The following is an 18939-nucleotide window of genomic DNA, read 5'->3' on the forward strand; positions in this document are numbered from 1 at the left end:
TCCCGGCATCGGTGACTGCTTTTACGATGGAGGCGAAAAGCAGAAGTGCTCGTGCGTATCTACATTTCGACGCACGGGAAAGGACCCCAGGTGGTGGTCAAAATTAATCTGTAGCCATCCCCCCCCACCCCCACCCCCACCCCCCCCCCCCCCCGCAATTTTTAGAATCTTTTAGCCACTGTCACACTGGAATTCTAAAGTGGCTGAGTTCCCGCGCCATGCTTCGTGCTGTTGCACCGGAACTGAGATGCGGACTGCTAGCCATTGGTAACAATAGCCGGCTAATGTGTCCGCGGCGTTAAAATATCACACTGCCGACGCTTGTTCGCCACTTCTGCCGAGGACTTCTAACTCCTGTAGCTGGCGGCAGCAGCAGCAGCACAAGGGACGCTTTTGCTAGTCCGCGTTGATTGCCGCGGCCGCGACCATTATTCACGTCCCGCGCCAGATCTGATTGTTGTTGCGGCGCGTTCCGCCCCTGCGAGGCCGCTAGCTGCCAGCGCGTCGACGAAGACGGAAACAAGCAAAAAAAAGCGAGCTCATGCATTGAGTGCCGCGACGAAAATTTGCTCCTGGACGCGTGTGTACGTACTCGAGACAGCGGGTGCCGTTAGCTTTCCTTCGCCTCCGTGGGGCGCCGACGGGTTTTATAATTGCGTTTCCAGCCACACCCTGCGTTTGCCCTCCGCGGAACAATGTGCACGACGCGTTGTTTAACCGTGCATGGCCGTTCGACGTGTGCATGCAGCGACGGCCACCCGTCGAGGCTTTTCCAATGGACTGCGGAGCGCTAGCCGGCTGCGCCTGCTGCACGTTGAACGACAGAAAGTGGTCGAGGCTTTAAAACTCTTTCACCTGTCTCTCTCCGCTGCGCTGTTGTATGCAAACGAGCTCTGTCTGTGTGGAGGGCCTTAAAACTGGATTCTTTTTTCTGTGTGTGTGTGTGTGTGTGTGTGTGTGTGTGTGTGCGCCCCTAGACGTGGGGGTAGTCATGCCGAGTTTAACGGGGCACCTAATGGCGCAGTGCACCTCGCTGAGCTCTCTGTTATGCGCGGCTGATTAACGAGGTCGTTTAGGAACGTTAACAGACGTGACGGCTGAAAGCGAGAGTCGTGTTCGCGCTAACGCTGCGTGGTGCGAAGAAAGCTTAGCGGCGACCTTGCGCTGATTTGTCGGTTGCGTCGCTGTTGCTTTCGAGTAGCGGCCTGACTCGGCAGTTTTTTTCTGCACTGTACTTTCGCAACGCACGCGGTAATGCGGCAAGTCTGGGACCGGGGAAAAACGCGGGTGTTTTGCGTCTAACCATGCGCGCCGACTCGAAGGGCGTGGGCCGGTTTTGGCAGGTAGCCGTTTTAGTGTTATCTTGTTGACCAAAGCGTAGAATTAAGGGGGTGTAACCGGCATGTCGAAATTCGTTAAGAAATCTGAGCAGTGTAATCACCTTTGCAGTGATCGAAAAAAAAAAAAAAAGGTCTATAGGTTGCGTTACGGTGTTTGAAACCTGGCCTATAGAGGGGCCATGAAGACAAACTGCGTTTGGTTCATTCGAAAGATTGTAACACTGATACCACTTTTTACGCAAGCGTCACCCAAATAAGCTCTATAATGAGGGGAAAAAAGAATTTTCATGGCCTCTTTAGTAGGAAGTGCTGTGCTTGTTCTTAGTCCCCCGACCAAAGGAAAAAGAAACCGGAGTGCGAACAGGTGTACCGCAAGAGAGTAAAGGTCATTACTTGTCACCCCCCCCTTTCCCCCCTCTACCGTAAAGAATGATAAGGCGTTGTCTCTGCAGGTGGACCGTAAAACCGTCACATTTCCGGAATTGTTAGAAGAAAACATGTCCTCAAACGGCGTGTAACTTAAATTTAAGTAGCTATCTGGCCTTCGTGGGAAGAGAGCCAGGCAGAAGCGCCGACCAACAAACGTTCACTCTGAAGATAATAGACACTTAAAGGGGCACTGACACAAAAATTTTGCATCTTGTTTTTTTTGTTGCGATAAGTAGCTAGTTACCTACTTATAACCTGTAGAAACCTCATTTGCTTCAGCGTGCGGCGGTTGTTTAATTAGAGGAATTTTCAATGCGGCCAGTCGCAGTTTCGGTTTCAGCGAGTGCCGCGAAACGATGGATTTTGTGGATTTTGTGGGAACAAAGCTGACCACGTGACCGTCGGAGGGATATCACAGAGCAGAGCCGCCGTAGCACTGTCGAATCCGCATCGACGGCAGTTTCTGCGAATGCCCCCACGTACTGATCTCGTGAGGCGCTTAATTAAAAAGCGACCGTGGATGTGACGCAGGCGCTGCGAGTGCAAATGCTACCGCGGCTAAAGAACGACGCGCGACGCTCGAGACGGTGGGTGGCAAGACGCGCGCTGGGAGCAGCCGGCCGGTCTGCCTACAGGTCCGCCTACAGATGTGTTCGGCTCAGCACTGCGGCGGATATTCGAGTGCCGCTCTCGTAAGCGGTCAGATGACAATTTTTAATGCAACCCGCCATCGCATCATTAACTCCTTTCTCATGTAAGCCACCATGGTCGGGACTTGGGGACAATTTCGTGCAGCGGTAACAAGCTATCACTCGAGCTACCTGCGCCGGCCTGGGTCACTTCGCGGCCGTGGCCGCCGCCTGCACAGCGACCGTGCGGCTAGCTCAGTGAGCTTTTCGTGCCTCCGGCGCGTTTTCGCGTCCAATGTAAATCAAAAGTAATAGAAACAGAGTGCCTGGAATCGCTGTAGAACTTTGGTCGCTACGAGCTGCCCGATGAGCTCGCGAATTCACGGCGCCGCCGCCGCCAACGATCGGGTCGTTCGTCCTCGAGAGCAGAAGCTCCGCCCTCCGGCCCTCCGATTGGAGCGGCGAGCCGGCCGAGCCGGCGAAAAGCGCCGACAGTGCGGAAGCGGCAAACACAAACTCGTGACGTGTTTGGATGTTGTTTATTTACAATTGCGCGTGGTCCTCTGCTGGCTGCTCGGTTGCGTTTCGCACACTTCAAAATTGATTTTAAATATGTTCTAGGCTGTATTCGCCGTCGATATTTTGCAGATGATGTATATGTGTTCCCACCAATCTATCTCCGAAGTTATCTCGCCTTCAAAATTTTGTGTCAGTGCCCCTTTAAAATCACGTCAGCACAACTGTGTGCGATCTCTCTCTCTCTCTCTCTCTCTCTCTCTCTCTCTCTCTCTCTCTCTCTCTCTCTCTCTCTCTCTCTCTCTCTCTCTCTCTCTCTCTCTCTCTCTCTCTCTCTCTCTCTCTCTCTCTCTCTCACACACACACACACACACACACACACACACACACCTTTTTGCAATCCGTTCGTTATGGCTAGTTATTCGACGCTGTTGTCCTCATTCTTATCTCGCCAGCGTTCGCTTGTCTGGATTTTGACAGGCGAGCTGTTTAGGCCGAGCTTTGTCCGTCCGTCGCACCAAAAAACCTCGAAGCCACAAGAAAAAAAAAATGTGATTAGGGAGGTCCCGGGAATCAAACCAGGGGCCTTTGCGCCGTGAAACCGGCAAACTAATTACTGGGCCACCCCAAGTGGCCCAGAAGTACGGGCAGTACGGGTTAGCAGCGTTGGGGAACAGTAACATGTGCAGCCAATTGGAAAGAAAAAGCGGTTCCCGGGGTCGGAATCGAACCTGGGTCCTTTGGGTTCGTAGCGCGGACGTCGGCTGTGGACTTGGCGGCGGGTTCTAGCGCGTGCTAACGCGGCCCACTTTGGGAGAGATGTGAATGTGTGCGGTCGAAACGATCCGGTCCTGCCAGTTATGGAGAACTTTCAGCGGCAAGTTCGGAAATCCATGGCGACCCCTCTAGGAAGGGAGAGGGCCCTCCAGCTCTGCCGTTTCTCCAGCCTTGCACCGCTAGTGCCAGCTGCGCCAATTTGTTTCACCGTGTTTAATTTTCCCTTCAATTGTTGAGACACTCCTTGGGGTAATTTATTATTTGTATCCCTGCTATGCACGCAAAGGGGGGCACGCTGTTAGCAGGCTGCGCTTCGGGTAAGTGGCGACGGAGTTCCGCAGGGAGTGCCATGGTTTGCAGATCGGCCGCGGTTTATGTGATGAAGCAACGGAATCACCGCTCATTGTATGCCGAGTGCTGCACTGGAAGCCGATACTGACCGTTTCTGATGCTACCGACGCAGACCTTGAGAGGGTGATGCACGAGGCTGAGCGGTCATTAGATTGCGCCCGAGATTGTCCAGTGGCGGCGCGTTTAAAGGTGTCTTCGATACGGAACGTCTACGATTGACGCCTATAGTGGCATTGTGCCTCTGTGGGGCAGCGATTTGCAGTCCGACGGAGCGGCTCTACTGCACGCTGATCCACGGACTGGGGAGGTGGGAGGTGTGTGCAAAGATTGGCAGCTGTGGAGCGTTTGAAGCAGGCTCAGAGCGGGTTGTTAGCCGTCATTTTGAAGCATTTTCCGGCATGGCATTTCACTCTGGCCTCTTCAATCTACGCCGGCGTGAAATCGGTGCACCGCTCGACACGCCCATCAGTGCTGGAGGGGCCAGGATGTCTCAGTCATTCTTAGGTACATTGTGTCTATAGTGACGGGCATCGCGGGAAATGGGAGCGAATTGAGTTCCATCTCGTTTTTACTCGGTGGCGTCGCCGTCTCCGCTCCCCTTCCACCGCGCATTGTGTGCCTCTATAATTACGGTCTTACCGGCCGATGTTGGGGGTCTAAACGGTGTTGGACGTTCGGCGTCCGCAGCGTGAGTGACTTGTAATTTCCTCCACAATGCTTACTCCGGAGGCCGGCGTCAAACACCCAATTACAGCCGGCCGTCCAGCGCCCATCGTGCGTGAGCCCACTACTCGGCTCCGTGGAAGAGCGGTCTCAGGTGTTGTGTGTGGGGCCGAAGAAGCGGCTGGATTGGATTTCGGGGGAAGCGGTGAAACGCAATGAAGCCCGCGTGGTTTCCTCGAGAAGGATCAGTGCGAGGCAGACCTGGCACTTGTCGGCGTCCAAGGACGAGTTTGTATGCGTTCACTTTAAGCAGCGCGTAATAGGCCTTGTCCTATGCTTAGAATGTGTGGTCGGCCCGTATGAATGACACGGTCGCGGAGAAAAAAAAATGAACAAGTGGCCATACAAGGCTCAACGGGTGATTCTTTGTGGAAGGTTGTGACCAAGACTGAGAGAGAGAGAGAGAGAGAGAGAGAGAGAGAGAGAGAGAGAGAGAGAGAGAGAGAGAGAGAGAGAGAGAGAGAGAGAGAGAGCTGTGTCAAGGGGATAATGACCACTGCACACCTTTTTCTGGGCGAAGAGGAGTCGACGCAGAAGCTGTGACACGCACAGGGCCACCGTGCGTGTCTTTGAAAATGTGTCACTTATTCCGAGATGTTCCTAGCGTCTGTTCTCTCACGTAACGGGGCGACGCTGCTGTGGGCATTCCTTCGTATTTCGTTCATGTGCTTTATGGGTTTCAAGCGCATGTGGTTACCGATAGTTTAACCAAACCATGCGCTTCTGCCCTTTCGTTTTTGCATTGTTGCTCTCGGGAGCACGCCGCCACTGAAGTCGCGCCCCCTGCGGGTTTGCCATGCCCTGAAAGCTAGCCGCCGGTGATTCGCAGCCCGAATAGGAGACGGAGGTTGCCCCATCCGTGTCACGGTCGCAGCCGCCTCGCGCCGTGAAATGCGCCACTGCGCATTCAGGAGAGGGTACCCGGACGCGCATTCATTGCTGCGCTTTCCTTTGTCTTTCTCCTCGCTCGCAACGCCCGCGCGCGTCACCGTCGACATCGGGCGAAGCTTGCCCGTGTCATCGCCGCCAAGGTTCCCCCGGTTGCGGACACCTGAGCGGGCGGCAGGCACCCTTCGTGGTGTAATAGGCTCCCAAGAGAAGTGGTAGGGACTTCGGCGGCGGTGTGACGGTGGAGGATGCGGCAGGGTGTCTCGCATTGCCTTCCCGGGTTGGGTCATACCGGTGGGCGCGGAGGCGCATCATATTCCCACCCTTTCCCCGCCTCCTACCCGCGTAATTGTTATTCGCGGAGAAGCGGAAGAGGAATGCGATGCGCGCGCGCTCTCGGCGCGTTTGTGACGGCTGTGCCGGGATGCCTTCGCGAGGGGGCCACCCTGATCTATGCAATCTCGGCTCCTGGGACCTTGGTTATGTTCGCTCGAGAAGTTCTGTACCGTTGTACGAGTCAGCGACGCGTGGAGTGGCGTTCTTGGAATTTTAGAGTGGCTTATTTGCGCAAAGCGCCGTTTCCGTCCCTGTTATTATTTATGACGCTTTCGGTTCTTTAAATGCTTAAGCATTATTTCTATGCGGACGCAGCGAGGAAACCTGTCTGTATTGCTCCACGTGTCGCACTATGCTGGTAATAAAAGGCCTCAGGGTCTCCATATTTTCCTACAAGCCCGCTTATATTGCCCTAGAAGTTTTCCCAGCAATGCATTTGTGTAAGTTGTGAGGCCGACTTTAAAGAACCTTTGGTCTTCCTTCTTTGTTATCAGACTGTTTGTATTGCCCCCCAAAAAAAGTCTTTCTGGCAAAGCAGCTGCGCATAGTAGTGAAGCCTATTTTAAAAAATTCGGTGAGCAGCTTAGCATTCATCGTACTGTTCGTGCTTGGGGAAGTTTCTGCATCTTTTTCTCTTTTTTACCTCTTCACTCATACTGTTCTCGCTTATTCCTCGTACCTAATTTCCTGTTCACACTTCTTCCACCTTCCTCTTAGATTATCTATCATGAGCTAGAGTTGATATGTTGGATCCTGCATTGTGTTATCCACTGTGGGTGCTATGCTCCCATAAATTTGCATGCACCCATTCCATTTTCTACATGCACTGCTGCTTCGTTTGATCTGTTGAGTATTTGTTGCTGGGTTTACCACTCGGAATTTTTGCCTGAAACAAGCATAAAACAGAATGCTGCAATTTGGCCCTTATTATTCTTAACCAGCACTTACACCTGTGTGCGAGATGGAACAGACACGGTAGTCTCGTACCCATTTCCCAGGTTGGGTACTGGGGAGTTTTGAAGAGCTTGGCTTCTTTTAAGGCTTAACCCTCCGGGGGGTTTCCGGGCATAAATTAATTCTGCGGTCTCCCCCTGACTAGGCGGACATCTGGAGCCTGGGCATCACGGCCATCGAGCTGGCCAAGGGGGAGCCGCCCAACTCGGACCTGCACCCGATGCGCGTGCTCTTCCTCATCCCCAAGAACAACCCGCCCCAGCTCACGGGCAACTACAGCAAGCAGTTCAAGGAGTTTGTCGAGGCCTGCCTCAACAAGGACCCCGAGAACGTGAGCACCCTTGTCTCTCGACGTCGCTAACAGAAGCTCGCACATCCGGTTTACCTTCAAGATAAGTCGTATATGCAAGCGATTTCTCAAAATTTAGGGTTGTCTGGAGTACATTTCAAAAACTCTTTGGGGCAAGCAGGTCAAGGTACGTGGCACACATGGTGTCTGAATTTGAAGGGCCTTCAAATTAGGTAACTAAGTCCAAGGTAGTGAGGATCTGTTGCACTATTTAATGGCCTTCTTCTAGAGTTCCTGTGTATGAATGGAGAGGAAACGCTAGCAGTATCTCATTAACAGTGTCGTGCTTGTGTGAGTAATTGTACATACACTATTAACAGTTCGAGACTGCAGTACTGGTTCTGTTGGTAAGCTCTTATCCTCTCTACTGCAGCGACCAACAGCAAAAGAGCTCCTGAGGTTTCCCTTCATCCGCAAGGCCAAGAAGACGTCCTACCTGATGGACCTAATAGAAAAGTACAAGCGGTGGAAAGCAGCAGGAGGTGGCCAAAGCGATAGCGACTCGGAGACCTCCGACTCGTGAGTGGCGACATCTGTGTTCTTGCCCGAAGTGGGACAAAGCGTGCCGCTTTGTGTTAGCTGCATTAAATCTGAGAGCCATCGTCTGTGACTGCCGGGCACTGGCTTCTTCACGTCGAACTATTAAAGCGAAGCTTTAGTGTCCTCACTAATGCCATTGCACGCCAATACACCCTGCAGGAAATGCAACTTTTTTTTTTTTACGATGATGATGATGAATGATCTCTGATGAGGTGGAAAAAAAAAAGGCTTCCCGTGGTCGGAATCGAACCTGGGTCCCTCGGGTCATCAAGTCAGCCTCTATCCAATTGATCCATTTTGACATGGTTGAAGCAAATGCCAAGCAGCAGGCACCGACTTGCACCGTACACCCCAAACCCAAACGTTAGGCCTTCGGAGTGAGCACCCGAAAGTTGCTGTGGGTGTTCAAGAGAAGTGGTGTACACCTCCAGAGTAGCACATGCGTGTTCAACCATCGCCGCCGTTAGAGGGAGGGGTGCGTACTTCTTGATTGCTAGTTGTTTTGAAGTGGTTGCTGGCAGGTTACCGACAACAGCCACACCCTATGGAGTTTGCTAGCAGATGTGTTCAGGCAAGGGTTGGGAGGGGTTGGCTTGTAAGCCTCATCTTGAAATGAGACGTGTTGTCCACCACACAAAGGAATGCTAAGAGGTTTCTCGCCATCCCCTCTGGTATAACCAGTATAAGGCTTAAATGTATGCATTTGCTTTGATGTGTTTTAAAAAAGTCCTTCCTCCATGAGTTTTCATACCAGGTTTAGTAATGTGCAGTCTACTCTTCCATGCCGTCTTAGTGGCTTGAGCATTCTACTGCGGAGACATCAGGTATAAGTTTGATTACCATCCACTGCAACAGTGTTTCTAGTTAATTCAAAACATGGAAACCCTTGCGTTACGATCTGTTTGGCACGTGTTAAGCTATTTAGGCTGTTTTAAATTTACTGGAACTCTCCAAGGACGAAGGGGTGGGCGTCAAACACTGTGCACTGACATGAGGCACACAGCTTGGCTCTTGTGTTGTTTTAGAAAAAAAAAAAAAAAACGTGGAAAGACTGATGGTTACCAGCCCTTTCGATGGAATGGGTAAGAACATAGAGTATGTGGATGGGTGGAGGGGGAATTCGTACAGGTGCACACACACGCCCACAGACACTCACTCACTCACTCACTGTCCTCAATCTGTGGTCCCTCGCTAGCTCCTGAGTGATTCTTCTTCAGGAAATGGCTTGTGAGGAAAGGGACCATGGTGATTTTCACAAACGATGGGAATCGGATAGACAAATTTTTGCTTGGTGCATGGCTAGGTAAGTTATGTTGTAAAACAGAAAAAAAAAAAAAAGAGAAAAGTAGAGGTAACCAAGGGTTGAGTCATAGAGCCTAACTTTGCTGTCATGTTCGAACCCAGGCAGTGTTGCTCAAGAGTATTGTGCACAATCATTCCCCTACAGGGACGAGTCCAAGATGAACGACACATGGAAGAGCCTCCGCTGGGACCTGGGCACTGTCAAAGCCCCACCCGGCTCCCTGGACCTGCGTGGCTCGCCCCCCGACAACAACTACCGGCCCAAGGGGGGCCGCCTCAACGGCGAGAGCTCCCCCACGGGCGCACTGCCCCCCTCCTCGGACGTCATCTACAGCCGCACCCCTGAGCCCACCAAGTTGGCCTCGTCCCCCGTGAGTGTTGCACTGCGCCTTTTCTTTCTGGGCTGTTTGTGGCTGTGGCCAAAAAAGCCAACAGCCTGACCTGTAGCACATCTAAAAAATTAAAGCAGTTCCACTCAACGTGAAAGCTGTCAAGTATGGACAAGGGATTAGCCAGAAGGACTGTGGTGCCCTCTCTTGGCTAGTGTCAGGACCAGCCTGGTGTTGATACCAAAAGTAGTCAAGAGAGTGTGCGGCCGCATCCCCTGATAAGGACTATAAAAATGAACTTGACTGAGTTTTTATTAATTTTAGGTAATTGATGCATTCATTTGATTTTTTTCCCTTATTTTATGTTACGTACTTAATTGCAGCCTCCGTGGTAATAGCACAGCGCAAAGATCACCCCTAACACTTTGCGTATGAGGAATGTGTGCCTCTGTAGCGCTATGGGATTGACATCAGCTTTTAACGTGAGGGACCCAGGTTCAATCCCGACCAGGGGAAGCGGTGATCATTTTTGAAGCCTTGTTTGGGTGGGTGACGCAGCGTTACGCGCTACTACGGTGGCTAGATACCGTGACCCCAGACTAGCTGCAGTGACAAGCTGGCCCCCCTAAAGTGCTTACTATGGTTACTAGATCTATTTCAGTAGTAAAACTCCCAGCTGAAAGTGGCGCGCAAACGTGGCCCCTGTCCATTTCCACCCGCCAAGTAGTGCTGGTGCCAGTCGGCCCGATCGGCAGGCTTGGTGGACGTTTCGTATGCAGAACTCCCGAGTAAACAGGGGGGGGGGAGTGTTTACGAGTTCGTTGCGCCAGAATTTCAGGTTTTAATCTTGTGGGGCACGTTCAGAATGTGCTTGGCCTAAGAAAATTTCTGGGCTGACCCTGTGGGCTGGCTACATAACGCAATGCCAACTAGGTGGTGCAAACACTGAGAATTGCTGGAAAAGAGAGCCCCTTTGACCGTTTGACTGCTGAATGGCTGAGCATGTTTGCCCTGCATTCTTTGTATATAATTGATGATTCTACCGTGCATACAATGCTAAGGAGGGGGCAAGCAAGGCCACAGGTATGGTGCGCGAACTTCTGAGAATATCAAGTTTGCTCTAAACTAAAATGCCGCCAAGATGAGCAAAGCACACATAACTGATGTTGGATACCCGCAATAATTTTGTAGCCACAATCAGTGTATCTTACATTTTCGAGACTGCGCACTTCATCAGACATGAATTTGTCTGCAGGATGCTGGTTCGCAATGCAGAATTCCACCGTTGAAAAAAACGCGAAGCCATCGTTTTCGTGTGCGTTCAGCCAGAATTTTATAATTTAAGCTGATGGAGCAGGCTCGAACATAAATATTTATGTGCCTGACGTTCAAAAATTTCTGTACTGAAGCCAATGCTGTGGGATGAGCACACAACGCCAGCAAAGCCAGCAAGGTGATGTATGAGAAAAACGCCCATTTGATCATTAACTTGTGGACCCTGTTTGTGCCCACCAGGAATTTTTTATGAGGAATTGACTTTAAAAGCTGTGTGGTGATGACTTCTCTGCCAGGAAACAATATTCTTGCGTGCCGACGTGCAAAATAAATAGCAGAGTAGAAAAAACATTATTAATAGAGAAGAGGGTTTAGGAGTCATCCCTGTGCTGGTTGAATTTCGTTTTCTAACCAAATGTTTCCTGACGAGCCCAAGAAGCGTTCCTTTTGAATTTTTTAATTGTTCATTTGCTCCTAGCGGCGTCTGACAGCTGCCTGTGCACGATAGTGAAGCCTCTAACCTAGTATAGGAATTCTTACACATGAGAGATACTCGAAAACTGGCAGATGTATTTATTTTCATGCGAAAAAAGAATACAAGAGGGTACGACCAACGTGTGTTGATAATTTTTTCTAGAAAAGTTGGGCACGGCTGCTCATTTTTTATTTATTTATTTATTTAAAAATACCTTACAGGCCCCTATTGCAGGGCATTGTGTAAGGGGGGTAACAAAGGTGAGGGTCGCGACAGAATTGTAAGATAACATCAAATTCGCAGAGTCAAAGCAGGCGAGTTTCTTTCAGGCAGCAGCTGGAACGCCTCCCCATAACAATGATGAACAAACATGAATTCATGGTTTCCATGGTCAAGAAATGTTCCATTGCTCAACATGCTCCAAGGTGTCCCAATATACATCTCCGCAAAAAGCGCTGACATTTTTGAAGGCGTGATGAGTTACTGGGGATATTGAAGAGATGCCTGGTCTCCTTCGAAGATAACACTGAACTGTAATCACTGTTACAGCCAGTATAGAAAGCAACACTGCATGTTAGCCAAAAAAAAACAACACACATACATTTAGGGATCGCAGTGTGAAAGCGAAGAAAATTCACTCCAGCATGTCAGGCTGTGTTCTGTACCACACAGACCGGTCCTGGCAAAGTTGTATAACTGAAAGTATCTAGAAACGTTGGTCTGCCCACTGTCTGTCTGTCTGTGTGTAACCATATGCTTTGTCTACCCTGCCTCCACCCCCGCAATAGTCTGCAGCGTGGTGGGGTTAGCAGAGAATAAGGGAGCGGTGATACTAATCCTCCCTTCTGTTTCCTTAATGCTGAACCCCTCAGCACATTGGGCGCGCACTGTCCCATGGTATCAAGATTTAAGGTGTGCAAGGGGCAGGATTCGAAATGCAACTATTTTCCTAGCCCTCCACTTTGCATCTCCTGCTCCACAACACATGCGGTCACTCCACCACGCCCTCGAATGGAACCACAGTTAGACCAGCTTCCAATGATTTTGGGCAGAGACTTTCCTGTACTCGATGCATTGCAAGAAGTGTGTGACCGTACGTGTGAAGGTTGGCCACAGTGGCTGACGGCCCCCCTTCCTTTCCAGACGAGGCCCTCGAGCATGGCCCCGATGCCGCCATCGTCGTCACCGTACCGGTCGTCGTACAACCGGGACCAGGGTGGTGGTGACCTGGCGCTGTCCCCCGACGGGGACGGAGGCTCACCCCCGCTGGCCAGCAGCCCCAGCAAGGAGCTGCTGCGCAACCACGCGGTGTCGCCCGAGCCCCCACACAGCCGCAACAGCAGCAGCAGCAACAGCAGCAGCGGAGGAGGAGGAGGGAGCAGGGACTCCCTCGGGAGCAGCCTCCAGTCACCGCCAGCGTCGCCCACCAAGACCGCCTCGCCCGCATCTCCGCGGGGCGACGCGAGCGGCAGCACCATCGAGCCCCTCCTGAACGAGGTGGGTACACGCTTGCCTTTTCTCGAGGGCCCGGGCTGAGAATGTCACGTGGTGTCTCGTTTGTTGACTTGGCTCTGGCTCTGCCTTTGTTGCACTCCTGGGAAGTGGAAGTAAATGACAGAGGACCTAGGAGGCACTGCAACCCTCCTCCTTGTTTTGCTTGCGCAGGCCCAGCGGAGGCACAAGAACAGCCACCGCAACTCGGGCGGCGAGCTGACCGAGGCGGTGGAGGAGCTGCGGGATGCCTTTGAGCGAGCGGAGCGGGCCTGCCCGGGCATTTGTGACGTGTTCCTCTGCGAGATGCTGCACCGGCTGGCACCGGGTCTCAGCCTGCACCGGATACAGGACGCCCTGCAGCGGCTAAGGTGGGTGCCAGGGGGAGGAAGAAAAGGGCTTGCGGGATGAGGGAACACCCATCTCATTGTTGCAGTGACATTGTGTTCACATCAGCACTGTTTTTATCCATCATTTTTCACTCCTCTCTCTCTCTCTCTCCTTCTCTTTCAGGGAAAGTGCGTAATTATTGCCCGACACATCTAGCCAGCCGAAGGAGGGGCGCTCAGCACTGCGTGCAGCGGCCACTACTTGTCACAGCAGTCTCCACACCCATCTTGCCTGGAGAGGAGGTGTTGACAACAGTGGCAAACCAACTAGGTGCCACAGCAGCGAGTGTTGCACCCCTGCGTTACCCGAAGAGGCCATCGGTCGGCCCTCTCCCTTTGAAGGGAGGAGCCCGACCTCCTCCGATACAGCAGTCGGTTGGACCTGGGTGTGAGGGCGTGAACTCGAGTGAGCAGTAGGCGACGACTAACCATGCGGACACAAAGCTGTGTGTAGGAGCCAAGCACAGAGCCCCGTTTCTACGCCAAGTAGTGCGTGTGTACACTGAGTAACCCAAAACCCATTCCAGCTAGCGAGCCTGCTCCAACTAGCCACACACGTAGAGAACCTGAAGAGAAGACAATGAAAAGCAAGCCCGGTTGTGTCGCTAGCAAAGAGGACAACAGTTCTCGCATGCACCGTATTGTTTGGCATGCGTCATTGCCGGGGTACCGAAAGAAGTGCATAGCGTGATTTTGGAAGGAGTCTGCCGCTGGAAGAGCCAGGTTCTGAATGCTAATGCGGCTGTGGACCTGCAATGCCCCTCCCTACCACTTGTGTGAACAAGTTGCAATGCTGACCTGTCTACGCTTAGCTATGCAGTTTGGGAGCAGCCAAGCCCTGACACGGTTGGTGGGACTGTTGCCCGCCTCTTCTCTTTTGCCTTGCAAGAGGATGATGACCCTGGTGTTTCCAAGCGGTGACAAGGTGTCCTTGTTTGTTTCTGTTATTTATGTATACTAGCCAGCCAGCGCAGTGTGTTTGCTGCCATATCCTTCAGATTTCCTCCTCGGTGGAACGACACATATCTTCAAGGAAGTTTGGGCAAGAGAGAAGAAAAAGCAGTCCCACAGCGATGGAATGTCAACGCCTGTATTGTTTCTGTGTTGCCAAAAGGACTGCAGTGTCCACCAGCTCTGCAACTCTGTGTCAGCGGAAAGAAAGTGTCGCTTACCTGCAAGCGCACAACCGTGTGTCTGTGCCGCATTGCCCGCACCAAGTGATCTGCGACTGCGAAGTGATTGGGTGGACAAATGAGTGTGAGAAAGAAAAAAAAAAAGATGAACTGAACAGCCATGCGAAGCGCACACGTGAGCACTCTCTTCCCTCAAGCACACGGACACGTTGACATGACAGCAGCGGCCTGGTGAGGTTCCCATGAGCCACCACCGTTCAATCAATCTTGTGGCGTGCCATCACGTACAACAGTCTTCCTCGTCAGCAGAAGCAGCACTTATGTCGGTTCTAGACACTCTTGCCCTTCTCTGGGCCCTTCCCTCTCCTTCGTTTCTCCTCGTATTCCTGGAGAGAGCTGTGCCCTTGTTGTTGTTGTTGTTGTTCATTGCTGGGTTAAGGCTGTGGGAGGTTGCACGGCGTGTTAACTGCTGGTGTCCCGCCAGCCACTTTTTTGCCTCGGGGACGTTCTGGCCCTTCTTCTGATCCCTGCTGCCCTCGGAGCAGCAAAATGCAGAGACCCTCTTCCTCACTGAAGTGTACTTAAACAAGCAGCACGGAGGGCAGGTGTGGTGTACAGGATGCAAGACTGCAAGGTCCAAAGGAGCTTAGGATGTCTGTCCCCTTCCTCTCCTCCCCTTCTTCCTTCCTCGTCACCCCTGTTTTGTTTTTTTTTTTAGTTCTGAAAATGGAGAGCTGCCTTTCGCAGATGGCAAGTTGCCGGTCTTTCATCACTTGATGGCTGGATTGGGCTGGAGGGAAAAACGGCCTTAAAGCCAGGCAGGTTTGCTCGTATTGCAGCGGCACCCACTTTCCCGCGTTGACATATCATACTTGTTAAGGGCAATCGCCAAGCTCTAGTTGTTTGTACAGCAAAATAAAAAAACAGAGTAAGTGAGGAGAGTAATTATTTTTTTGTAAGTGTTGGGCAAGCAATGGAGAAAAAAATATCCAGCTGCAACGTTAATGTGCGAGGTTGTGCAACCTTCGAGTGCATTCCCCGGTCGCCTGCAACATCGCTTCTTTGGGTTGCTTTTTTTCTTGCTTCGTTTTTTGGTACTTGGCAGCACGTGTTACTAGGAAAGAGAGGGATCGTCTATACTTGCAGTAACTCTTCGGGTAGGCGGTAGGGATTGCAAAGCTGTTGAGATCTAGGGTTGTGGTGGCGCGTACTTTCTCCCTTGCGAGAGTTTGGGAGCAGGTGCTTCCCACTGGGTTGGCTTTCGTGGCATCATCAGCAGCTGGCAAAGCCACGATTGCCTCCTCTTGCGAATAAAAGCATGTATTCATGCGATCACTGTTGAGCTGCCATTCAGAGCTCAGAATGTTGGGCACGTAACGTAATTTTTCGGCTTTGTGTTGCCAAGACATACGCCGAAAACACCATATAGGTAGTAAGCGTTCATAGCTATGGAGCTAGTCTATTTTTGTGTGCTGGTTCTAGAAGAGGTTCACATTTTGAGCTGTAATGAACAAATAGAAAAAGTCCCGAATACTGCCAGTAGCGGCATATTGAAAAGTTTAAGTAGCACACCCTTGGTCGAAGGGTGATACTCCTAAGACGAGAAAACATCAATCTGAAAGAGGGCGGGTGATCGTGGCACTTTTCTTCTTGTAGTTTTGCGCCACTGCGGCAAAAAAAAATACGCCAATGCGTTCTGATCATGTGGAAAGACAAAATAGGTTGTGTAATTATGTTGTAGCACTGTATCACTGTTGAATCCTGGAACTAAAAAAAAAAAAAAAAAAGAACCAAGGTCAGACTCCAACCGAACTACTTTCCCCGTGCACCATGTTACGTGCCGAACCGCGTTGTTAGTTGTATTCATTCCCGTTGACCTTCGGAGCGCCAAGTGTGTTCTTGTACATTGTAGTACCCAAGAGAAGGATTTCCCTCCTAACGCATGTACCTTTATGCCGAGTACCTAGAAGCCTAGAGAGCCTCCTATTTTTACCTCACAGAAAAAGGGGGAGTTCCAATAATATTCATATATACAGCATAGAGTGGGAGAATAAAAAGGGTACTATATTCTCCAAACACTATTTTTAATCGCGAAGCAAGAGGGGCCAGATTAGAAGAAAAATTATTTAGCGGTACTGTAAAATAGTCTGAGGCGAAGCAAAAATGAGACAAAGCAATTGCGCTTTGTGCCAGCTTTTGGGGTGGCTCTGTTTGAGCGCATAGCGTGCAGCAGGCTTAGAACTGCATGTGTGTGGGCCTGTCTGCGAGCTTTAGGGCTGTGCAGCTTGAGTTGGAAACGTGTTGTTCACTGTTAAATTTGCAGCACGGGCAAAGAAGATGCGTCCCTTCCCTGCAAGCTGCTGCATGTTGTAAAGAACCTTTTTTTTTTTTTTTTTTTGTCCGTCTATGTGCACAGCGTGGTTGGATTTCCTTCTTGGTCGTATGTTGAGTACTTTGCTTCGATTCTCCTTTCTCCTTCGTTTGTTTGCCGTTTATGGACTGTGAGATGTGTAAATTACATTTTAACATTCTCTGACTGTGTGGACAGATTGCTATCTGTGCTTAGAGGTGAGAAATAAGAGGAAAAATAGTTTTATGTCTTGTCTCCTCGCTCTTTGCAGTGCACTGTCAACAGGGAGGTGTAAATACAAAGTGTGACATATTGACAATAAATTTTTTGTGCACATTTCGCCGACGCTGTGTGTCTCTCTCATTTGCATGCACCTGTTTCAGAAAACAAACTTTCAACTTTCCGTTTCCTGAGCGTTACGGACCTGGCACTTCCTGCTCGGTGCACAACTTCAATTAAATGGGTTGTTGGGCTGCATCCTACACGTAAAGCAGTCGAAAAGATTCAAAATTGCCCTTGCTACCAAAAAACCTAGAAATGATACAGAAGCACTTTTTTATACAAAATTTGACAATTAAACAAGGAAATATTTAGAATTGTGCGGGCTCAAATCCAGTTCGTTACTGTTGCAATTGGAGACTGCCTCCATGCCATGGTAGCCATAGTTACCACTAGACGAGATGAACTGCCACAGCAACATTGCAGTGGTTTGCAAGGAAGTTTGATGCTATCCCATTGGTCAAAATTTACTTTTTTGCCGTTTTTCACCAGCTATTTTTAAAAGTGCTTGCAATCACTTTACCTGCAGATGTGCAAATGTGCCATCGCAGCAGACAGCAAATTGCCAAGGGGGACTGGTGGGAGCTATACGACACTTTTTAGTCACTTTTTTTTTTTTTTTTTTTTGCACAAATGCACACAAATTGTCCGGAAAAAAAGCTAGGAGTGTGGCCTATGCTTTTCATCTATAATTTGGTAGGGTAGTTGGGCAATGTTCATAACCCTTTGCGAAATCGCATGTACGACTGTACACGCGACTTTTAAGAACATTTTTGTAATTTACAATCGTCGTCATCCCCACTTGAACCGTTCAGCCAGCATTTGCCTTTCCCGCTCTTTGGCGGGAAAGGCAAATGCTGGCCGAATGGTTCAAGTGGACTTCAAGAACACCTACTTGACGCGCCAAATGCTCAACGCGTAAAGTAGGTGTTCTGGTTTTAAGTTTTCTATCTAGTTGAAAAGCAAAACTGAAGCTGTTACCTTAATATATAAGGGCTACAGATCACAGTAATGTGTATAGGTTTTCTGTTGTAGCAATGGTTAGGAAATGGTGGTCACGTTTACGATTAGGACACAACCTAATTTATTAACCACTTATGACATTGAGTTGTTTACGGTTTTTAAGTGAAATTTTTGTTATCAAAAACATAGGCAGTTTCAATTTTTCCTGACGGCTACAACCTAATGCATGTCGCAGAGAGATACGGCACCTTATTATGCCGCCACCCTTCAATATGGTGCACCTCATCATCCATGGTACAGCTTCAATATATGTATTACGTAGCACTAACTTGAATTTTGGTACTTCACACTAAAAGTTCAGCATTGGCTTCAAAGCAACAGCACCACTTACAATGCAGAATTAAAATTCAACTCGTCGCAACCTTTCTTTGAAGTTGTCAAGCCGGATCGTGGTTGCTTGGCCACGCAGAGCATTATTGTAGGGCTGATCAGCTTGCACCCTTTCAACTAAAGGATTACATGTACACGCCTCCAGATAACATATCGCTGTTTGCTTGATACCAGCTTGGTGAATGGTACTGGGATAATTACTACTACCACCCTGCTGTTCTACTAAATGCGTTAGCAGAATTGCGACATGTAGAAGGTACCACTGCCTTGTACGCCAATTTTCTCTTAACTGCAGCCACAGAAGAGTTCTTATAAGGGTGTGTCAAATCTAAGCTGTGGTATGGGCGATGCATTCTGAATAGAAACATCTACAAAGACGTTTTGTTAGAATTGTATACGACAGGCATTTCGATCGCCGAGTTTACTATCAGTATGAAAACACGTTGGAAAAATTGCAATTGGATAAATTGTCGAAAAAGAGGCTTAACGCGGATTTGCTTTTTTTGTTTAATTCTTTACACAGCATCATTGATTGTGAAGACCTGACGTCATCAATATAGATGAGAGTTCCCTGTAAGTCTTTTCGTGGATTTCTTTTATTTCGAATCAGTTCTACTTGTCCTCCTATGCAAAGATTGTTTAGACTAGCTGTACAATGAAAAGGCAAGTCACCTTGATATTTTTAACAACAATTTGCATTTGTTTAAGCTTGCTTTGACTTCAGTGCACTG

General features: G+C 49.9%; 1 protein-coding gene across 3 annotated transcripts in view; it reads left to right on the forward strand.

Moving 5' to 3' along the window:
- The window catches only part of Gckiii (Germinal centre kinase III), a 122317-nt gene extending 105401 nt beyond the window's left edge, over window positions 1-16916 (forward strand). For all 3 annotated transcript variants that reach the window (XM_077698958.1, XM_077698957.1, XM_077698956.1), the window contains exons 3-8: window positions 7089-7274; window positions 7666-7811; window positions 9280-9505; window positions 12357-12710; window positions 12879-13075; window positions 13218-16916. In XM_077698958.1, the coding sequence (XP_077555084.1) occupies window positions 7089-7274; window positions 7666-7811; window positions 9280-9505; window positions 12357-12710; window positions 12879-13075; window positions 13218-13230 (1122 nt within the window). In that variant the 3' untranslated portion in view covers window positions 13231-16916. The remainder of the gene's footprint in view (window positions 1-7088; window positions 7275-7665; window positions 7812-9279; window positions 9506-12356; window positions 12711-12878; window positions 13076-13217) is intronic.
- Window positions 16917-18939: the final 2023 nt, after the last annotated feature.

Source organism: Haemaphysalis longicornis, unplaced genomic scaffold, assembly GCF_048455015.1.
Source record: "Haemaphysalis longicornis isolate Haplotype H1 unplaced genomic scaffold, Haemaphysalis longicornis Haplotype H1 scaffold_2, whole genome shotgun sequence".
Classification (NCBI taxonomy): domain Eukaryota; kingdom Metazoa; phylum Arthropoda; class Arachnida; order Ixodida; family Ixodidae; genus Haemaphysalis; species Haemaphysalis longicornis.